Consider the following 19,813-nt stretch of genomic DNA (forward strand, 5'->3'; position numbering starts at 1 on the left):
TTAAAACTGCACCATTTTTTCTGTTTTGCTACTATGAGCTTATTTATTTGAACCTCCTGGTTATTATTATTATTATCTACAGTTAAATCAGTGTAACTTACTGTTCATGACTGAGGCAACAGTAAAACCTGACTATTTTATATTTAGAGTGAATATGTATCTCAATTTTAAAGAATAATAGACCTAAATGACTTAAGGGTCTATCTAACTTAAGAGAAACCTACTATTTGAAGTGCCTCAGGCATTTTAACGCAATTAAAAACTCACTTAGAATACTTCTATCCCTAACTTCAAGTCTCACTTTAGATTACACATGCATAAAATTGAAGATTAACATGCAAAACTGAGTTACTTCAAGACAAATATACTGCAACACCTCTTCCAAGTGTATCTTCTTCAAATCTGTTGTAAGATTTAGATGCCCTCGGTTGCTTGTATGTATGTGTGAGTCTCTGCGTGTGAATAACAAATAAAGAGGGCAAGTACTGCATCGGTCACCGCTGATATAAACAAAGTAGGAAGAGTATGATTTAGAACATGTTTCTTTTTATTTACAAATTTCAAAAAACAAAAAAAATGATGTAATCCAAAGTCATACACATTGTCCACACAACAAGCTTTGACTGGAGCCAATCCTCAAAGACAGCAGATTTAATCTTCACCTCGGCTAAAATGGAATTCAGACAGTCGGCTCTGCTTGCCTGACCACCTTGATTTGTATAAATAAATATGTAAATTCAAGTAGAAAGCTGTGAAACTAAAGAGTAGTCAGTCTGCGCAGCAAACGCTGAGCTGACAACCAAACAGTTCAACACTGAGGAAAACTTGCTGTTTTGCCATCACAGGGGTGATGACACGCCTGGACAATTCTGGTGATATGGTAATACAGCACAGAAAAGGGGAGAAGCACTTGATATTGTTTTTTTTATTGTTGTTGTTTTGCTTTGTTTTTCCAGATGATAAGTGGGCTGGGCTGCCTCGGTTTCTGACCCATTACTTGTGATTGAGCTAGCATGCACATAAATGGCTCATTTAGCTCAGATTCAATACTAAAATTTGCATCTATATTATCTGAGCGCAGATAAATAGGAAATGATTTCAACACTGTGCAGTCGTTGAATATCCCTGGTGACAGTTTTTTGGTTTTTCATATTAAACGGCTGATCAGTTATTAGATATGATTTTAACTCTATGCTATCCTGGATATTAATGTGCTTAATAACACATTGGTTGGTCCACATCAAAGTTCTGCACAGTTTCACATGTGTTGGGTCAGACTGGCTTATCATTAGTTCTTAAAAAACAAAAACTGTAGTAACAATACTAATATGACTGTAAAAATCTTACAAACAAGATAGTGATGAAACAAATGAAACCAAAAAGACATTGTAAAAAAATAAAAATACAAATGAATAAATATACACCGTCATAAATAAATTAATTTGGTAAATTCAAACATTGTAGAGAGCAAAAATGAAACACAAGTAAACTTACAGTTTCAGTATGGAGAACAAACACATGGAAGAGGGAGAAAAGGACAGGTAATGCTGAGTCTTAACTTGACGTTGTTTTATCTTTAACAAAAGAGCTAGTGGTTTTTAAAGCTCTTCCTGCAGCTGTTTAGGCCGAGGGGGGTCAGCTGGAACAGCAGATTGATGGTTTACATCTAGAACCGGACTGATATGGGATTTTTAGGACCGATGCCGATATTGGTACCGATATTGTTTACTGATACATCGGATTTGAGGATTTAAAAATCTCATATATCAGCCGATATTTTTTTCCTTTCACGCACAGAAAACAAACAGATTTCCCTAAGATTTTTTATTTATAGCTATTTATGAGTCTTGACCAACATCCAACCCTGCAGTTTAAAAATAACATTGTTTTATTGTCACAAGTAGCGGATTGCTCTTTTTTGCTCTACCCAACAATCATCTGATCTGCTAGTAGTTCCAAACACGTGTTAGCTGCGAGTGCAGACTGTCCTCTGGTGGATGCAACCCCCACCCCAAAATCTCTTATTTGAATTTTCCATTCACCATCTATTATAAATGCCAAAACTGAAATATTGGCAAAAAATTAATATCGACTGATATACACAATATATAGGTCGGACTCCATTTATAGCAAATTTAAAGGGGAAATTGGTCACACTATGAAGATTTTCTAGCTTTCACCCAGTCAAACACAGATTTGTATCTTTTTACAGTGTAAAAATGGATATGTACTTCTCAACTGTAGCTGTGAGCATGCTGTAGAGAGAGTGTGTTTCTGCAAAGGATTGTTTTTATTTTTTTATCTGCTCTGCATTATTTGGTCTCTTAAGACACAATCCTCTTTGATGGAGGTTTCAGATGTGCTGTTTCCTTCTTTTTCCTTTTGGCAAAGCTACATCATCTCTCCCTAAAAAAAAAGGTTTGGTTTCACATTGACCTCTGTTCACGAAACGAGATGAAACAGAGAAAGAAAAAGGAAAAACAGCAGAGCAGAGGTGAAATCTCTCTCAAAACATGTTACCAAACCGAGTAACATGAATCTAAAGTTTTTCTTTTCTTTTTTAATGATTCCTTTTGCAACCCTTAAAAACACAACAAGCAGTTACAAACACAGTAATAACACGAGCGTTCCTCTGGGGTTGTACAAATACATATATAGGCTTGAGTGAGTGTTTTGCATCGTTTTTCACTAGGCTACAGTAAGACTGTGGGTGAGATTCAGAGAGCCACGGCGACTGTCTGTCTCTCTTTACCTCGCCTCTCTCACAGTTAACATTCAGAAAGATGGAGGCAAAAAGGCATTTTCTGTTGGTTGTTTCTCCGCTACAAGGAGGACACCTCACTGGGACACAGTTTATTTTTTTTCCTCATTTTCACCTGGCTGTTGTTTTTTTTAGGCAATCAGAGATTACATAAATAGAAAAAACACGCACAAAAAGAAGAAAAACAAATCTTCCCACATCTGATGCCTAAAGAGAAGGAGTCTTTTCAAAAAGGCCCGGTGTAAAGGCATTTGATTAAGCGTACATTCTTTCATTAGTTTTTAAAGTTTCAGTGAATATCTTTAACCTCATCCTCAAAGCACAACTGTTTCTTCAGTATTTCAATATGATCCCACATCTGTTGTGTGTTCTTTCAAGAACAAAAATCCTACAATACACCTGTCCTGGCAGTGAGTTATTATTACGTTCTGTCAAAAACGCTCTCTAAAACTTCTGTGTGATCTTGTAACCGTTGCGTTTGCCGTTTTAAGAAGTGTTCAGTAGCAACAAGTGATGGATGATACCATTTCAGTTATGAAATAAACTGTGCTACCAGCTAATGTAATAGCAAAACCTGTTTCACAAGCAACTCCAGCTCCTCTTTTTAATTAGCGGAAAGCAAAAGTCTTGACACTTAGCAAAGCTGCAGAGCTAGTATCTCTAAAAGTCAACAGTATAACTAGTGGCCGCTTGTGGTCACTATAGGCCCATACTCAGCAGTACTCAGTCCAGTGATAAGCATCTTAATGCCGGCATTGGACAAAAAAAAGAAAAAAAGAAAAAAGAACAGTTTTTTTTGGAAGCTCAAAATCTTCAAACTTTTATTTTCTCCATCCCTTTGGAGGGTTTTTAAGCCTTTATCAGGATTCTTCTTCTGATATTCAGCATCACGATTATCTCTCTCTGTCCAGTCACTGTTAAATCCCCATTCAGACCATTTCTTCAAGGCAAGTAGAGATGTTCAGGAGAAACACTTCAGCAGGGCCTCAGATCTCAACACCTTAAATGTCTGTCATTTTTTCCTCATTTCATTTAATTTAATTTCATCTTGGCCTCTTGGAAACCTGCATCCTGACAAATGGGCTGCCATTCTTTTATGGTGACTATTACAATTTCTGAAAGCATTCTCACAAAAGGACATCATTCTTTTGTCACTGTCCCCTCACCTCAATTACATCATCTTCATCTGAGCTGCTGATGCTGCTGACATTCCCGCTGTTCACCAGCACCGGGCCTCGCTGGCCCTCGGACCGAGCTGAGGGGGAGAAGGAAGAAGGGGAAGATGAGGAGGAGCTGGATGCAGCAGTAGGAGGGTATTGGGACAAGAAACTGGCTCCAGCTGGGCCGGGAGTAGCAGCTGGGCCCGACACCCCTCCTGGGAGCATTGAGCTGGTGTAGAGGCTCGCCAGAGATGGACTATACGACAGAGGGAAGCCTGGTGGGAGCATCCCAGCCATGCCTGGCATGTTGGAGCTCAGCATGAATGGTGGCAAGGCTCCTGAAAGTGAACTGGCAGCTTTGACTGATGGAGAGGATGATGATGTTGAGGAGGAAGATGAGACTGTGGGAGCGGTGGTTGTCATCAGTGATGAGGAAGGAGAGGAAGTGGGAACAGTGCCGGCTCCACCCATGTTCCACCCATGCCGATCTGGGTACATGTAACTGGCGTCGCTCAGCTGAGTGTGGGGGGGCTGGAAGTAATGCGAGCCTGCCCCCATGAAGAGCGGATGCCCCAGTGAACCACCCAGCATGCCAGAGTTTAGACCCATAGGGGGGAGCCCATAGCCCCCAGTGAAGGGGAAGCCCTGCGAGGCCACAGGGGCTGAGGAGTGCTTGCCGGCAGAAGGCTGCTTACTGGCCCGCTCATCCAAGGATGGGGTGGAGGCTTTGCGCTTGGAGCCCGTTCTCAGATCTTGGGCGGCAGTGGCATCCATGTTGGGCTGAATGACATTAGTCACAGAGGCATCATGGTGGCTCAGATTTCCACTTAATAACCCGCTCCCACCGCTGCCATTGGTCTGAACCAGTTTGGTTGAGGGCAGGCTGCTCACGCTGCTCTCTGGCAGATGAACAGCAGAGCCTGCTGACCCACCAGCTCCTGCGCCGCCCGTATAGCGCTGCAACTCATTAATGATCTCCGGGCTGTCGGGGGAAAGAGGGCGGGGCACAGTCTTGGGTGACAGGCAACCGTTACTGACATGGGTGGGAACCTCTGGAGGGGGTGCTTGCAAATCTGAGGAGAAAAGAATTGGATTTAAGCTTTACAAGAATTCAAGCCTCAGTTTACTGAAAGAATACAATAAAGTCATTAATATCAGTGTGCTACATCTCTGACATGGTACGTAAATACAGTAACTAGGGTTACATGCTTTCAGAGGTGTTATTGTAAGGGAATCATCCTACCTTTGGGTGGTGCTGTTGAACTCTCCTCCACCGACTTGGCCTTATTAGCTGCTCTGATGGCAAAGATTCGGCCATCAGATGTCCTGATGTAAGTCCCTATGAAAGCCACAGGTAAACAAAACCGTTATTAGAATTAAATGAAAACATTTCATTATTACATCTTTTTACCCGACTAACTCGACAAATACCAAAAGTTTTTTTTAAATAATCTCTTCAATAATAACAAAAAACAAAAAAAAAACAGCTGGAACAAGGACACGTTCACACAATTATCTGCATTTTGTGACCACCGCACAAAAGAACTGACATGTATAACAAAGCGGTATTGTACCTTTAGTGCCCCTGATGACATGGATACTCTCTCCAGCGGTGATCCTGGCCTGGACATCTGTGGAGTTGTTGGTGCCTGGAATCACTATGTCTATAAAGAGATAAAGAAAGACAATCAGGGTTTAAGGCCATAAAGAAATAGTAATCTTTAGTACTGACAGAAAGAATAGAGATAAAATGGAGTGCATGGAGAATCTGCTTACCAGTGGTGGTGACAATTTTCTGTACAAACACGCCAGCTTTCTGCAGGCAGTTGACAGGGAAGCCTCCGAGGCTGCATTTAGAAGAGTCATTGCCTGGGGCAGAGCTTGCAGATGCCTGGCGGGGCATCATAGAGACTGGAGTTGACTGGACTGGCCTGACACTGGCCACTGGCTTCTCTTCAGTGCTAGTGGGAGGACGCCTGAATAGACAGAGATTTTCTGTTTTTTACTCTTGATTTATGACTTGTCTTTATTTTTTTGAAGGAGGGTTTACTTGATAAATGCTCAACCTTTTAAAAAGATTATGAGACAAGTGATAAGAACTGGATTTACGGTAGCTTGTTAGCATACATACTGGGATTGTAGATGTCAATTACTAACCAGTTTCTCTGGCTAAAGGCAGGGATGTTGGTAAGGCTCTGATCACTGGCAGGGTAATAGTGAGCGTAGGAAGGGCGGGTGTATGGCACCGAGGCCCTCTTTTCAGCCTCGTAGCCCTTCTTTGCTGCTTTCTTCTCTGCGTTGCTCAGCTTCAGCTCCCTGCGGTCTATCAGCAAGGACTCGTGGGGGAATGGTTGCTAGAAAGGAGGAGGTTGAAAGCTGATCAGTGTTCTGCTCCAAGTTTGCACGATTACCTCACTTATGATGACCTCATCCTATACATTTATATTTTTTCCAGCTTATACCAATTCAATTTAATAAAATTCACGAGAACGCCAACTGGAAGATTCTCTGCTTTTTAAAGCGAGCCACAAAAAGGGTGTAATTATGTGATGACTCATCGCGTCTTAATCTCCAGAACCTCACAAGCTGTTTAAAATAGTGTTATAAATGTAAAACAAAGCTTCACTGTAACTCCTTGGCATACTTCCCAAAGTTCCAAAAATGGATTTTAGTTGGCAACTATGGACACACTTGGACATGTCATCCTGCTGTAATGACAGCTAGGGGCTTATTCAATTAGCAGAGAACTCTAAAACATAAACAAGCTTACTTAAGGAGACTTCTGTCTGTAGAAAACGAGTTTTTATCTTCATCAAATCGTAGTGAACAATGGAAAAAATACACAATGGAGTGCAGGAGCGTCTATGCTCTATTTGTAATCGCCTCTAGAGGGCGTATGGGGACAATATGTTTCCTCATACCTTTGTAATCAGGTGGGGATTGAGGTGCAGGGCCTTCCTGAGGATGCTCTCCATTCTGTCGTTGGGCTGCAGATGGATGCTAGTTGTGTCTGGTTCCTCCTCCACAAAATGAAGAAGAGACTCAACTTCTCTCCTGGTGAAGGTCAACACGGGGTTCAGGTCATCCACAACGCGGTCTGATTGACAGAAAGGAAAAAAAAAAGCAGAAGAACTAAGATATTGAGGTAAAATTGTTTGGAAAAAGATTCATCTAAGGAAAAAAAATGTAGACAGAAATGGCTACATCTGAATGGCCTCGATGTATTCGTCTCACCAGACAAAGCTTACAGCAAACACTTGAGACACTTCAGTGTCAGACGAGAGCCTCTTGGCAGAAGAGCTCTGACTTTACCTCAGAGCTTATTATTTAGTTTTAGGGGTTCTGCTCGCACAGAGGAACCTACACTTGGGGTTTTCAGTGAATTTCAACACTGACAGATGTTTGAAGGGAGTGAAATTTCCATGAAGTGAGGATGATGGAGGTTGAATACAATCTCCACGTCTTATAATTTTTCCTTATTTTTTCCCTTTCCTCCTCCTTTTTTTAAAATTTGAGTTATTTCTGGTTAAAAATACAGGAAAATGTCTGTGACAAATGCTCCTGTATGCAATGCATTTTTAAGTAACTAAAACGTTACCACGCACATATTTTAGGAGAGGTTATTTGACTGCAGCTCCGTTGGAACTCTCTGCAGCGCTTTTTCACGTGTTTCCGACTCACCAGACATGCCCTGTTTGGAGATCTGGCGGTCGTAGATCTTCTTCTCCAGCGTAAAGTCGCACACCAGCCTGTAGATGTGGCACGGCTTCCTCTGCCCATAGCGGTAGACACGGCACACGGCCTGGGCGTCGTGGCACGGGTTCCAGGAGGCGTCAAAAACCACCACGCGGTTTGCCCCGATCAGGTTCACACCTAGACAACCAGCCCTGGCAGGAACAGACGGGACAGCAGTAAGCTGATTACTCCTTTTAAGATTTATGACTTATAATAATGATATAAATAGTGTGGAGAGCGTGTTACCTGGTTGACAGCAGAAAAACCCATGCGGAGGTGTTGGAGGGGTCATTGAACTGGTTTATCAGTCGCTCTCTCTCTGAGGCAGTTGTGCTTCCATCGAGTCCTTCAAAATATCACACGGCAACTCATATCTAAGAGGTTCTCATGTTCTTTAAGTTTTATATTCTTGTAGCTCTTCTCTTCCTGTTTTTCTCTGAATTTATACCGCTTGCTTGCTTGTTTCACAGTACAGTGAATCTTTATCCTTCAATATTTGAATCCCCATATGCTATTATATGGACTGTACAGATAAAGTACCATGTATATAGAGACAAGTTACAGCTGAGGATTCATATTATTAGAGCTCAACTAACCAGTTAAAATAAAACATTAACTGTAATTTGATCTTGGATGACAGATCTTTATAAATATCTGTGGATCTTTAAAATTCAAGCTTCTAGTAAAACATAAAGAATATAATTTAAATATAATATTTAAAAAAATCAATTACGACACATAAACCCCACAAATAGAACAGCTGTAAATGAAAACACTGGCTTGCAGAAAAATGATAAATCAACATATAGGTATTATTTAAAGAAATCGAAAACACCAGCAGGTGGCAGCACTCATGGCAAGTCAATGAGAGTGGCAGCACCCAAAGCATTGCAGTCAGTTCCCCCAAAGAGAACAGACTCATCAGTTCAGCATAATTAGCGGCTCGGTTTAGCATATTACAGAGAGCGCTGTTTCGCACCTCCGAAACCTCATGATTACTTACGATAGTAGTTGAGGTTGCGGACCCAGTTTTGACTGGGTCTGTCTCTGCTGGGCACATTGGGTGATGGAGGCACTGGTCTCTTAGCCAAAAAATCCTCGATCACGGTCAGCGTGGACAAACTCTGACTGCAAGAAGGCAGACAGACGGGGGGGATAAGAAATCTGATCCATGAGGTGCACGAGTGTAAGTAATGGAATGCAAAATTGTTGAAAAGTAAAGATTTTTATTACTTTTTCTTTCGAATCAAAAATCTGCATCCTAGCACTTTTTACATCTTTTACCTGAAGACGAGGAGTTTGTCTCCCTTCCTGACACTCTCCTCTATCAGGTGGAACAGCAGAACCATCTTTGCAGAGTTCTCCAGGATGCCGGGCTTGTAGTCAGTCATGATGTCCTTTGCCTGTCCGCGTGAGAAGACAGACTGTAAAAACTGCTTGCAGACCAGCTTCAGAGGTTTTTCTTATATAAGCAGTTTCACTGATTTTGAAAAAGTGAGGTTACAGATGGAAACTATGGGCCAGTTTTCTCACATCTGAACACAGCACGAACTATTTAAAATTTCAGTAAAAACATTTGTTGACTTTGATTGGATCGCACTTTTCTAATAGTCTTCCAACGTACCCATTCATATGTGATGACCTGATTGGCTTTCTCCTGCAGCTGGTTAAGGCTCAGGCCACCGACGGGGTTAGGGTTGTCCAGGTTCTTGGGCTTTTGATTGGTTGGTGCCGGACATCGTCCTGTAGAGGTGATGTCATCAAGGTCTAAATCCTGGTCGCTTGCCAGGTTTTCCTTCTGCAGAGCCTCGTACAGGACATCTGGATGGTTCCAAATCTGAAGAATAACGCAAATTTATATTTAGAAAAACTATATATAAATGTCATTATCGTCACCAGTGAAACAAAGTTTCTGAAGAGATCCAGACACACGCTCGCACTCCTCACCTTGCAGCAGACGCAAAACGCTTTGAGCGGGTTGAGGCTGAGCCAGCCCGTGTTTCCTGCCTCTCTGAAGCGGTTCATGAACTCTGTGTAGAGGGCCCTCTGCAGGGGAGACAGACGCACCAGAATCACATGCTCCTCCTTAGAAGGCAGCTGGTCCTTCAGGACATCGTGGCCTCGTCTGGATTAAAGACAAATTACAATCAATATTCGCAAAAACCTCACTGAGCTTTTCTTTTATGGACAATGACAGTGACCCTTACCTCTGTACAAAGCCCTCCAGCAGGCTGTGCAGGACGTGGCTCCTGTACCTCATCAGCTGGATGTCCTGAGACGTGCTGTCCACACACTGGCCGTTCAGAATGGGACGCTCGAACATGTTGCTGAACTCCTGCCGCGTACCTGAAATGTGAACAGGGTGTAAAAGCTGCAGTGTTGACATTAACTGCTAATGCTCGTCTGCTGAAACGAGGCACAGGTTGCTCCGTACCTAGAAAATCGGGCCGGACAAAGTCGACCATGCACCAGTATTCAATCAGGTTGTTCTGGAGCGGGTAACCGGTGAGGACCACACGGCGTCTGGTTCGGATGTTCTTTAGAGCCTGCGACGTGCTGGCATGGCAGTTCTTGATGCGATGTCCTTCGTCGCAGATTACCACGTCTGGACCGGGCCGAGCCAAAGCTTTCTCGATACCTACAGAGAACAAGTAAGGATATTTTTAATTTAATTTGCTATTCTGACTGTTCTTGCACTGTAATCTGAAACTTCTAGTCTTTGCATTTCTCCCATTTTTACTTCACGTCCTGTCCTTCCTGTCCTGCAACCTCTATCATCATCCCCAGTCTCTCCAACCTTTAAGTAGCTCCTGCTGCCTGTCCTCTTCATCCAAGTCGATGACGACAGGTCCCGCTGCTTTCTTGCTCTTCTTTTTCCTTCCAGCCACGAAGCTCTTCTTCAGTGACAAAAGGCGATACATCTCGTAGCCCATCAGCAGCACGCCCCCGTCCCGAGCCCAGTCCTCCACCACCTTTGCCCTGGCTGTAGTATTCCTGGATATCACCAGAAGATATCAGGTTGGTTACTGCTTGTGTTTCTCAAAGGCAAGACAATGAAATATATTTTTGCCTGGCAGCAATCCACAAAGTAAAAGTGTTTTCCTAAAAAGATAACATTCATTACAGTTGAATAAAAAAAAGAAAAAAAAGAGAAAGAAAGCTGGAGGCATGTTTTCCTTTGAGTGATGAGCTTAAATGTGATTTGAAGCACCTTTAAGTGAAACCTATGAAAAAGTGTGAGATGTATGACTAAAGGCGAAGAAAATGAGTCAAAGAAGGGAGGAAATCCTGTAATAATATCCGATTATCTTATATTAAATAAATATTTTCAGACATTCACATACGCGTGAGAATCGGAAAATCTTTTCCAGCAGAAATCCAGCAGCTGTTGGGAGGGAAGATACTAGAGAGACGGGAGAAAGGACGGGCCAGACGGGGATTAAGCTCACAGGCCGACCAGAGGGTCAGCTTAGTCTTTTTGGTTTTTTTAAAGGCAGATAAATGAAACACTTCCTGACTGCTTTGACCCTGCTGTCTGTGTGAGGAGGAGAGAACCTGCAGGATTTTTATTGTTTTTGGTTCTTCCTCGATGATTACATAACATTTAATCAATTTGAATTCTGTCTAGTGTGATAGAGCAAAACAACAAAGATATGGTTGTTTTTAAGCGCCCAATCTTAAAAAGGATTAGGTTAAAAAAAAGAAAGAAAAAGAAGTGTGTTTGTTACTCACTTGTGTTCATCGTTGAGAATGTGAACCTTAAAGGTACGTGGTGTCACCACTGCAGGATCAGGATCTGGAGGTAAAGCCTCAGGGGGCGGGACCCAGGTGTTGAACTCTGACAGCCAGTTCTGCAGGGTGTTCACCTGGAACAACAAAAAATATATACATTTTAAAAAATCACCAAACCCTCTTATAGCTTATCATCTAATTTCTATAAGAATTCTGTTCACGTCATAAGAGTCACAGCTCAGAAACCTCACTCCAAACAAAGACAACAAACGTGTTGCCTTCCAGCTTCACAAGTCCAGCAAATGTGTTCCGTTTTTTGTGTTTCATTTTCCCTTTTGATGCAAAATCATTTTAAGATAATAGAACTCAAGGATAAATATGATCAATAATTCATGCAAGCGTGAGCTGCAGAACATCTTAACATTATTTATTAACATGCCCTTTTCTCTGAGTTTCTCTTCACATCAACTTTTACACACACTTTCTTTCTATTGATCGAAAGCTCGCAGGCAAAACGTGTCCATGCACTTATTCTATTATTCATCTATTCACTTATATCTTTTGATTTAATCCACTTAGATTTTTCTCTTCTTCCATATATCTGAGCATTTATTGAATCCTTTTCCCCGTTCTACTACACCAAGATCAAACCCGCGGGTTCTTACAGGTACGATGGCGAGCACGGTGTGAGCCTGGGTGCGTCTGAAGAGGACGTCGATGAAGGAGATGACCTGCAGCGTTTTTCCCAGGCCCATGCTGTGTGCCAGGATACAGCCGAATCCACTGCTGCTGCTGAAGCGCTCCACCGACTCCACCAGGTTATCGTACAGGAAACGGATTCCCCCAATCTGAGAAGGAGGAAGAGGCAGCATAAGAAAAGCAGAGAGAGTGAAACTCCGGGGTCAGGATTTATGGGGCTTTACAAAATTGACATAAAAGGACTTTTTAAACACAATGAATAAATTCTCCTTTTTTTTGGCATTTTCAAAAAGTTACACTAGGTGCTGCTACATTAGTACCTGATGAGGTTTCACTGCTCTGGCCAGCTGAGGCGACAGGAAGATGTCTTCCTCTGTAGTCGGATGGTTCAGGTTGACCAGCACCCTCCCCTGGGCGTCCGGCTGGTTGAGGGCATCGTTGATGTGGGCGTCGCTCGGCTCGCTTTCTTCTTCCTCAGCTGTAGACTCGCTAACGTGGACGATGGAGTCGTCCTCGCCAGAGCTCAGATCTATGACGTCTGCGCAGGCCGGAGAGAGTACACAAACACTTGCATATAAAAAATTTTCATAATTTTTTTGGAGGTGGAGTAGAAATTGCAAACTGGAGAAGTTATTAATTATGTAAAATTGGTAATTCTACTAGGTTAAATGATAAACACTTTAAGAAATGGTGCATTTCATGCTGTTTTCGTGGTGAGCAGGGCTGTTTCGCTTTTGAGACACACAGAATGAGAGACTGTGAATAAACAGGCCCAGCGGCCCAAGTGCCAAAGATTGAGAAATCTTGCAGCAGCTATTCCAATGAAAACAAGCCCTCCTTCTTTTTAATGGCCTTCATACATTCATGTCAAGTAACAGGGGTCACTGGTCGCATCTTGTATGACGCTGCTTCAAACGTGAAGGTTATGTGCGTGCGCGTTTGGAAATGGAACGACCGAAATCCATATCTGATAAAAAAAGGAATTCAACGTCAGCGGTATCAAGTGGTTAAAGTTACACAAGCTGGCAGCCTGTGAGGGCACAACGGGAAGAGGTGGTGTGTGTCAGTATGTTAGTGTGTGTGCGCGCGCGCGCGAGAGAGAGAGAGAGAGAGAGAGAGAGGGAGAGAGAGCTTATATAACTGCAGTGAATGGCTGGTTATACAAGTAGGATTAGAGTGGAGGGGGAGACTGGTTATGCAACCCAAACTAGAAATGTCACTGTGCCACTGTGGTGAAAGTGTGTGTGTTTGTTATGTGAGTGTGTTCTGGCTCATAACCAGGATTAGCCAGCTTTATTGCTCCACAGACCCACTCTGATCTGCCCCCCCACACACACACAGACCCACACTCTCCCCTTTCATCTCCCTTCCCCTCTCCCCCTTTCATTTGCCTTTTTTCCTCTTTCCTTTGCTTTTGTCTTTCTCAGCTTTCACATCTACATATTAACCGTCTCTGTTTATCACGGCCATCTCTCTCGCCCTCCCATCCTCATTTGTTTGTGTTGCAGGTATGTGTGTCTACGGTTTGCCTTCATCTTCTGGCCCCGACACTGAAATATATGTGTTTATACCAAACTGTGTGCGTGTGTGTTTATCCTTGAGTGGCTTTCTGAATGTTTGTGACTGTGTGAGGGTGTGAGAGAGTGCGCACTCGGGCAATAAGGGAACAGTACATGATGTACTCTCTGAAGGTTCTAAATATTCTGATGCACATGGCAGCTAATCTACGAAAACACCCTGCAATTTATAACTCACACACGCACACACAGACACACAACCTTTACAGGAAGCAGGGAGAATTTTGACCTCAGTTTAAATTGGTGCTGTAAGACTTTTAGTAATTAAGTTGAAATGTTTTTACAAAATCCTCCCTAGAAGGATTCTTTTCTTTTTTTTTTTAATCACAAGTAAAGTAATCAGCAAGTTTTCATTTGAAATAATGGGACGCTTCCTTTCCAGCGGCTCTACTGAGGCAGCTGCGAGAGCGAAACTAGAGCTGCAGTCACAAAACAGAACCCGTACGACTTCCTGTAGTTTACAGACGTGATGTTGAACATAAATGCTGATTTCTGTTCATCTCTGCAGATGAATGGACACCTAAATATGTGCTGACTTGTGGTTTTTGGAGTAAAAACCTCATTCGATATTCAAGTTCAGGCTGTCTTTCAAATCTTCCTTTTTTTTTTTCTTCTGGAAATTCAATCTGTCGGGTCTTTTACTGCGTCAGCTTTCCAGACCCCTGGGCTCAGAAAGCATTTTGAAACAGAGTGTGTAATTTAATAAACGCATGCCTGTCATGAGGCTATTGAGGCTGGTTTGCTTAATCTTTAAAAGGCTGATGAGATGTGAGGTTTCCACCAGACAACGTCAAACTGCTACAGTTGCGAGATATTTCCCTTTGATGGGTCAGTGTGCCCCCCCCCCCACACACACACCCCTCTTTAGGGTCAAGCTTGAACTTTAACATTATGTTGTGTAAAGAAAAAGAGAAGCTGCACACTGTGGATCTACTGTTTCTCAACACCGACTGTAGTAAAATGTTTTATAACTTTATGATTTTGCATTGTGCAGCCTTCAGTACCTTCAGTACCAAGAAATCCAACAGTAGGACAGACACTGTGATGTAACTGCTACATGTTTGAGTAGAACAGATGAGTCACTTTTACATAAGTCATGACAGCAATTGTGCAACGCCTGATAGCATAAACGGACAATGCTTCATTCTGCACTAATAAGGCAAACCAATTAAATAACCCAAAGAGGAAGTCTGCAGCCTGCCACAGCTGAAACTGAGAGCCTGGAGAAGCTGCCAGTCCTTAAAGTGAGATTGATCCTGGAAGTTTTAAAGACCTAACATGGTTTTGAGCTTATAACCAGATGGCTTAAACTTAAAATCCAAGTTTCTGCAAGTTGAATCTGCCCTCAAACCTCTGTTAAACATGATGAGGAATGAATGGGAAAAGAAATACACTAAAATCCTGAATGTCCCGAAAAACTAAAAGTTGCTGCACACTGTGGTGTTTGGGCTTTGTAACAATAAGGATTCTGCTTTTTAAAGGTTTTGTCCAGTTAGGCGACTGTCCCCTCTACGATTATTCCATGATACATGTAAAGTACACCCTGAGATTACAAGAAAAGGGTCAGTACTCCAAGTCTTTGTCCACAAAATGCAAACTGTGTTTAGTTTTTTTTTTAAATATATCTCACTTTTTTTTTTTAACAAAAGCATTTTTGAATACTTCTTCTAAAGATTGAAAAGGAAATATGCTGACTGAAAGAAACCTCAAGTATTCACTTGAAATGTAAAACAACAACAGCGTGCAATAACACAGCTAAGTAACGACTCTTCAGTCATAAAACGCACAAAAAAGGGACGTTGGAACCAGACAAACATCTTGTTTCTGTTAGTTTTTTTCTGTTTGCTTTGAGAAACATCTGATTTCAAGTGATGTCCTTTGACAATAAGAATAAAAGCTCTTGTTCAAACTGAACTGAGCTGCTGGTTTAAGTTGGTCTAAAACACTTGGCATTACTTTTTTTTTTGCCTTCCTCTGTCTGTGTCTCTTACCTGTTTTGTGTGTGTGTTGTGGGCTAACAGAGGCGGGTATGTTAGCCTTGCTGTCGTCTTCACTGATGCCCGTGCTGCCCGAGTCCACACAGATCACCTCCCGTCTGCTCGAGTTCACTTCTTGCTGCGATGCTGCTGACGTTGCCGATGACGACGCACACGTTGTCACATCGCCTGGAGAGAAGGTTACGTAGGTGATGTTAGTATTGGACGAAGATTTGGGGACAAATGAGGGATGAAAAGAGAAAAAAAAACAGCTTTGAGATGAACAAAAAGAAAGCAAAATCGAGAGTCGTTTTTTCAGAACCTGGATACAAACTTGAAATTGCAGTTTGTTGTACAGTTTAGACAGTTACTGTCTGATGGAGCAGCGAGTTTGCATGTTTGTGTACACACTCTCACCAGTTGTGTATTCGGGCAGCAGCGGTACGGGGAAATCCTGTTGTCCTTGCTGCTCCAGACGGCGCCTTCTCTCCAGCTCCTCCTGCTGGGCCGCTTTGGTCACTGCCTCCAACTGATGCTCCTTCAGTAACTTCCTGCGCAAACACAGCAACAAATCGGTTTGCTTTTATTCTAGTTTTAGAATTTCACAAACTGTAACCATACAGTTTGCACTGTGCACGTGTTCGATTGCTGATGAATCATTCTTCTCACACTGGAATACTCGCAGGGGCTTAATTATGATAGTCACATCATTACTTTCTTTAAAGCTACATTAGTCAGCGTTTAATAATAAATTGGAACCAAGAGAGTTGCGCACTGTGAAATATGTGACTCAGCGAAAAAGCCACAACGAATTATCAAAGACTTTTTAAATGCTTTGTTTTGCTTTGGAGGAAAAATTACTGCCATTACTGCTAGGCTCATTCGAAGAACCCCACTTGTTTTGTGTCCTCATGTTGAAGGACAACCCGATTTACACTACCTGCTAGAACAACATGGGAAAGTTAGCTTGGTTTCTTCAGTCTGTTCTTTTTCTAGGATGGAATGATTGGACAACATACATAACTTGGCCGTCTTTATTAAATTAGTTAAATGTCCCTCGACCAGACCCTTTTGGTAGCTTTCAGCAAGTATGACAAGAATACTTCTGGCTGAATATTTGATCACTCTTGGTAGATTTAAAATGCGTTAATTTAAATTGGTTTCCTGGAACAGACCCAGCTTTTATGTGTAGTCCACAAATTTTCAATAGGGTTGCGGTCAGGATTTTGGGAATGCCATTCTAATGTAATGACTGATTACATTACAGTCAGTCATTAAACAGACCAAAACCAGGTTTGATTTGTGTTTGGGATCATTGTCAAGTTGTAAAACCCAACTGTATCCAAGTTTCAACCATTTAGCTGTTGATCTGCTTCCACTATGTGCAACGTACCAGTACCACTGGCAGTAAAACAGCTCCAGAGCATGATGGTACCGCCACCATGCATGACAGCTGGGACAGAGTTCTCAGGTTTGACCTTTACTCTTGTCATTTTGGCCAAACCGGTCCTTTTTTGTCCGATCTGACCACAAAACCTCTCTCTGGAAGAGAAAAAAATTTCACCACAACTCTGACTGATTAGGCTAGCAGGTAGATACCTGACTTCTGCTGTACTGCTAGCACACTAAATGCATTAAGTGTTTGCTGATGTTGTTTCTGGATCCTATATTTCCACAGTGGGTAAAAAGCTCACTGGAATATGGGACAATGAAATGAACATTGTGTCTCCGGGCTAATTCTTTTCTAAGCTGTCAAAAGAATTGAAGATATTTAGAGAACTCAGTGCAGTGTTCACATTTACACAAACGGGTTTCAGTTTTGCTATAGCCTCCAACTAATGTTGGGAAAAATAATTTGCAGTGCCTCAATAATGCTATGCTTTTTTATTAATAATAAGCGTTATAAAGTTATTTACTGTAAATAAAGTGTAAAAGCGAAGCTCTCAATTTACCGGTCGATCTACGTCCCTACCCTCACCTATGGCCACGAGCTGTGGGTAGTGACCGAAAGAACGAGATCGCGGATACAAGCGGCGGAAATGAGCTTCCTCCGAAGGGTGGCTGGCCTCTCCCTTAGAGATAGGGTGAGAAGTTCGGCCATCCGGGAGGGGCTCAGAGTAGAGCAGCTGCTGCTCCACATCGAAAGGAGCCAGCTGAGGTGGTTCGGGCATCTGGCAAGGATGCCCCCTGGGCGCCTCCTGGGCGAGGTGTTCCAGGCATGTCCCACCGGGAGGAGGCCCCGGGGCAGACCCAGGACACGCTGGAGAGATTATATCTCTCGGCTGGCCTGGGAACGCCTTGGTATTCCCCCGGACAAGCTGGAGGAGGTGGCTGGGGAGAGGGAGGTCTGGACCTCTTTGCTTAGGCTGCCACCCCCGCGACCCGACCTCGGATAAGCGGATGAAGATGGATGGAGATGGATGGATGGAAAGTTATTTACACTATATTTACACTAACTAAATTGTAAAGCTGAATAATTTAATTATTCAAAAAAGAAATATTGAACAAACAAGTCATTGTTGAAAAAAAAATGTACTACTTCGAACTGGCAAATAAAACAAAAAGTCCTACACCTCTTACACAAATAGTTAAATATGTCATATGTATGTAATGGCAGGGAATAAACCCAGAACTTCTATCCATGACACATGTTTGATATTATATTAAACTGGCTGTTATGTAAAGGCAACAGCATATTTGGGGTTGAGCTATACCATGTTTATTTGCAGCCTGGAGTAATACAGCTGCAGACTGAGCATATGTATCATCAGTGATAGATTTCAATAGTAACTGGAAGATAGTTTCAAAATGAAATTTAAGATGAGGGAAGAGTAGAGGGAGAAAAATAAAGGATATATATGTACAGTAAGACAAATCTTATTATCCAGCCAGCAGTGGGTGTTAAAACTAATACAGTACGAGTTGCATAAGCGGAGTGAATGTTGGTTTGCTCTGCCCTTCAGCAGCAACTTACTCGAGGGATTGCGCAGCAATCGCTTTTATCTCAAGGTTGACTGGTTACTGTTTGGCAAGCAATAACTCAAGGCTCATTTTTAAAGATCTGGTTTAAAATGAGTCTAAAGTAAGCAATCCCAGAACCCGTCTGATATCTGAACATCTGTTTTCATAGCTGCTTCTTAAAAGAAGAAGAAAAAACAGCTGAAAACAGTGGAATGTTGCATGAGGCTGGATGTACCCATCCACGCTGAATCACCAGTAGAAAATGGATACTGAAGTGTGTTTCTCTGGTGTGTGTGTTTGCATCACTTAATCTTCAATTCAACATTCAATTAGTACCTAAGCTGCGAAATGGATTCTGTCTTTTGTGACAAAGCTGATCGTAACTTAAATAGGACATGATAGAAATTGGTTTCTTTTAGTTGACTCTGTTTGAACTGTGACTGAGACCAGAGTTAACTCCGTGTCTTCTGTACCTGATGTTGCGTCTCATGTGCGCAGGTTTGGAGCTCCTCTTCTTGGTTCCTGTCAGGGCCGAGGGAGGGGTGGGGCTTTGGCTTGCCGGCCTGGAGTGGGGTCTTGACCCGGGCTGAGAGGAGGGAGGGTGAGCCGGCGTCTCCGCCGTAGGTGAGGTAGATGGGGGAGGGGTGCACTGCCACACAGCAGGGTTGCCGCCCTGAGCCTCATTCTCGGAGCTGAAGGAGGCGCTGTGGGACTGGTCTGCAAGGGGAGGACAAGAACTGTCAATTCAGGTTTAGCAACAAAAGTTTAAAACTCATACAATATAAAATAGATCCTGAATGGAGTTCCCACAGATCTTCACCTGCTTTGCAGTCTGAATTTAATGGTGATGTCAAACTGTTGCACATAAGAGACTGACAAACCATAGCTGTAACGCCACCATCTTAATTTTGTGCAGGTCAGAAGATTGAAGGGTTATTTACTTAACCTGTTAGTGATTTTAATGTTGTGGCTACCTGCTACTTCCCTCGTCATATATGGGGGGGAAACACAAAATCAAAAATCAAACTGTTTCAGGCGCTACTTTCACAAACGAGAAGCATGCAGCGCTAATGAAGGTCAGAGCCGCAGAGGATTTTGGAAAAATCCAATGTCTGCAAAGTCACAACAGCTGAAAGGCTTGTATAACAGAGTGTTTTATAATACGTTGATGACTCCGGGGAAATGGCGTGAAACAGCTTTATATCTCAAATA

The 19,813-nt window shown here is 42.5% G+C and overlaps 1 protein-coding gene across 3 annotated transcripts in view; it reads right to left on the reverse strand.

Annotated features, from left to right (window-relative positions):
* Nucleotides 1-526: 526 nt before the first annotated feature.
* Nucleotides 527-19,813, reverse strand: part of LOC120743943 (helicase ARIP4-like) — an 82,343-nt gene continuing 63,056 nt past the window's right edge. For all 3 annotated transcript variants that reach the window (XM_040047977.1, XM_040047979.1, XM_040047978.1), the window contains 21 exons: nt 19,075-19,318; nt 16,058-16,191; nt 15,656-15,829; nt 12,408-12,625; nt 12,054-12,236; nt 11,389-11,522; nt 10,454-10,650; nt 10,091-10,294; nt 9,864-10,002; nt 9,604-9,781; nt 9,281-9,493; nt 8,941-9,059; nt 8,660-8,784; nt 7,903-8,002; nt 7,603-7,808; nt 6,843-7,018; nt 6,079-6,275; nt 5,698-5,897; nt 5,496-5,585; nt 5,165-5,260; nt 527-4,994 (listed from right to left, as the gene is read on the reverse strand). In XM_040047977.1, the coding sequence (XP_039903911.1) occupies nt 3,913-4,994; nt 5,165-5,260; nt 5,496-5,585; nt 5,698-5,897; nt 6,079-6,275; nt 6,843-7,018; nt 7,603-7,808; nt 7,903-8,002; nt 8,660-8,784; nt 8,941-9,059; nt 9,281-9,493; nt 9,604-9,781; nt 9,864-10,002; nt 10,091-10,294; nt 10,454-10,650; nt 11,389-11,522; nt 12,054-12,236; nt 12,408-12,625; nt 15,656-15,829; nt 16,058-16,191; nt 19,075-19,318 (4,409 nt within the window). In that variant the 3' untranslated portion in view covers nt 527-3,912. The remainder of the gene's footprint in view (nt 4,995-5,164; nt 5,261-5,495; nt 5,586-5,697; nt 5,898-6,078; nt 6,276-6,842; nt 7,019-7,602; nt 7,809-7,902; nt 8,003-8,659; nt 8,785-8,940; nt 9,060-9,280; nt 9,494-9,603; nt 9,782-9,863; nt 10,003-10,090; nt 10,295-10,453; nt 10,651-11,388; nt 11,523-12,053; nt 12,237-12,407; nt 12,626-15,655; nt 15,830-16,057; nt 16,192-19,074; nt 19,319-19,813) is intronic.

This window comes from Simochromis diagramma, unplaced genomic scaffold (genome assembly GCF_900408965.1).
Source record: "Simochromis diagramma unplaced genomic scaffold, fSimDia1.1 OVJJ01000387.1, whole genome shotgun sequence".
Taxonomy (NCBI): domain Eukaryota; kingdom Metazoa; phylum Chordata; class Actinopteri; order Cichliformes; family Cichlidae; genus Simochromis; species Simochromis diagramma.